This window comes from Nematolebias whitei, chromosome 8 (assembly GCF_014905685.2).
Source record: "Nematolebias whitei isolate Nwh7 chromosome 8, NemWhi1, whole genome shotgun sequence".
In the NCBI taxonomy this organism is placed as follows: domain Eukaryota; kingdom Metazoa; phylum Chordata; class Actinopteri; order Cyprinodontiformes; family Rivulidae; genus Nematolebias; species Nematolebias whitei.
The window spans coordinates 1,820,478-1,821,321 of record NC_056505.1 but is presented as its reverse complement, the minus strand read 5'-3'; the positions used below and the strand labels follow the sequence as shown (position 1 = coordinate 1,821,321).

The 844-nt window shown below is 47.0% G+C and overlaps 1 protein-coding gene across 2 annotated transcripts in view; it reads right to left on the bottom strand.

The window, feature by feature from the left end:
* endog (endonuclease G) overlaps nt 1–508 on the bottom strand; it is a 2,878-nt gene extending 2,370 nt beyond the window's left edge. For both annotated transcript variants that reach the window (XM_037680811.1, XM_037680810.1), the window contains exon 1: nt 320–508. In XM_037680811.1, the coding sequence (XP_037536739.1) occupies nt 320–490 (171 nt within the window). In that variant the 5' untranslated portion in view covers nt 491–508. The remainder of the gene's footprint in view (nt 1–319) is intronic.
* Nucleotides 509–844: the final 336 nt, after the last annotated feature.

Genomic DNA, 844 nt, shown 5'->3' with positions numbered 1-844 from the left:
AAATGTCCCAGAGCAGTTTTGAAGGGGGGGGGGTGAGGGGGGGGGGTCAGGAAGCTGAGTTAGTGTGTGCAGGGTGGCAGAAGTGGGAGAGGGGGCTGAGGGGGGGCAGGCAGAGAGTTCAGCATCCAACCAACATAACCAACGTGACCTCAGTGCAGAACTGATTCCATATAATTTATTAGTTACAGACAAGCTTCCACAAAAAGGTATTTGATATTTAAAATGATGTATATAAGAAGTTAAAACATTGGAACTTGACTGAAATCTTCCTCTGGTCTGGACCTCACAAGTATAGCTGGACACATCAGGACACACTCACTGTCAGTTCGGAGGCATGGACCGTCGGGACCCCCGGTACCGGGATCACCGGGACCCGGCCCAGCACACCGGGCCTCTCCTCCTCCTGGTGCCGGCCTCTGGCGCCCAGCAGGCGGCTCAATAAGGCTCCGAGTCCCGCTCCTACCAGCAAGGTCGACCCGGTTCTTGCCATTCGCTTTATCCGCCTCCCGACGCGTTATTATGACGTCATCTAGCAGCGCACCGTCCTGCTAGATTTTTATTTTTTACTTTATTTGTCATTAAACAGTACAAATGCAACTTCTAACAACGAAAAAAAGTGAGATAAATTAAGATTAAAGCGAAGAAACAAAACAAACAAAAATTAAATAAAGTTCAGTCGATCGGTGCTCGTGAGTGTTCGGGGTTTTCCTCGTGTCCGTGAACTCAGCACTCACGTGTTTCAGGCACAGTTCTGTGGAAGGTAATAAAGTTTGGTCTAGATTTAAGAAATCTATTCTTGTGAATAAAAAACTTCTCTAGAATGATAATGGTGTTAATCATTGAA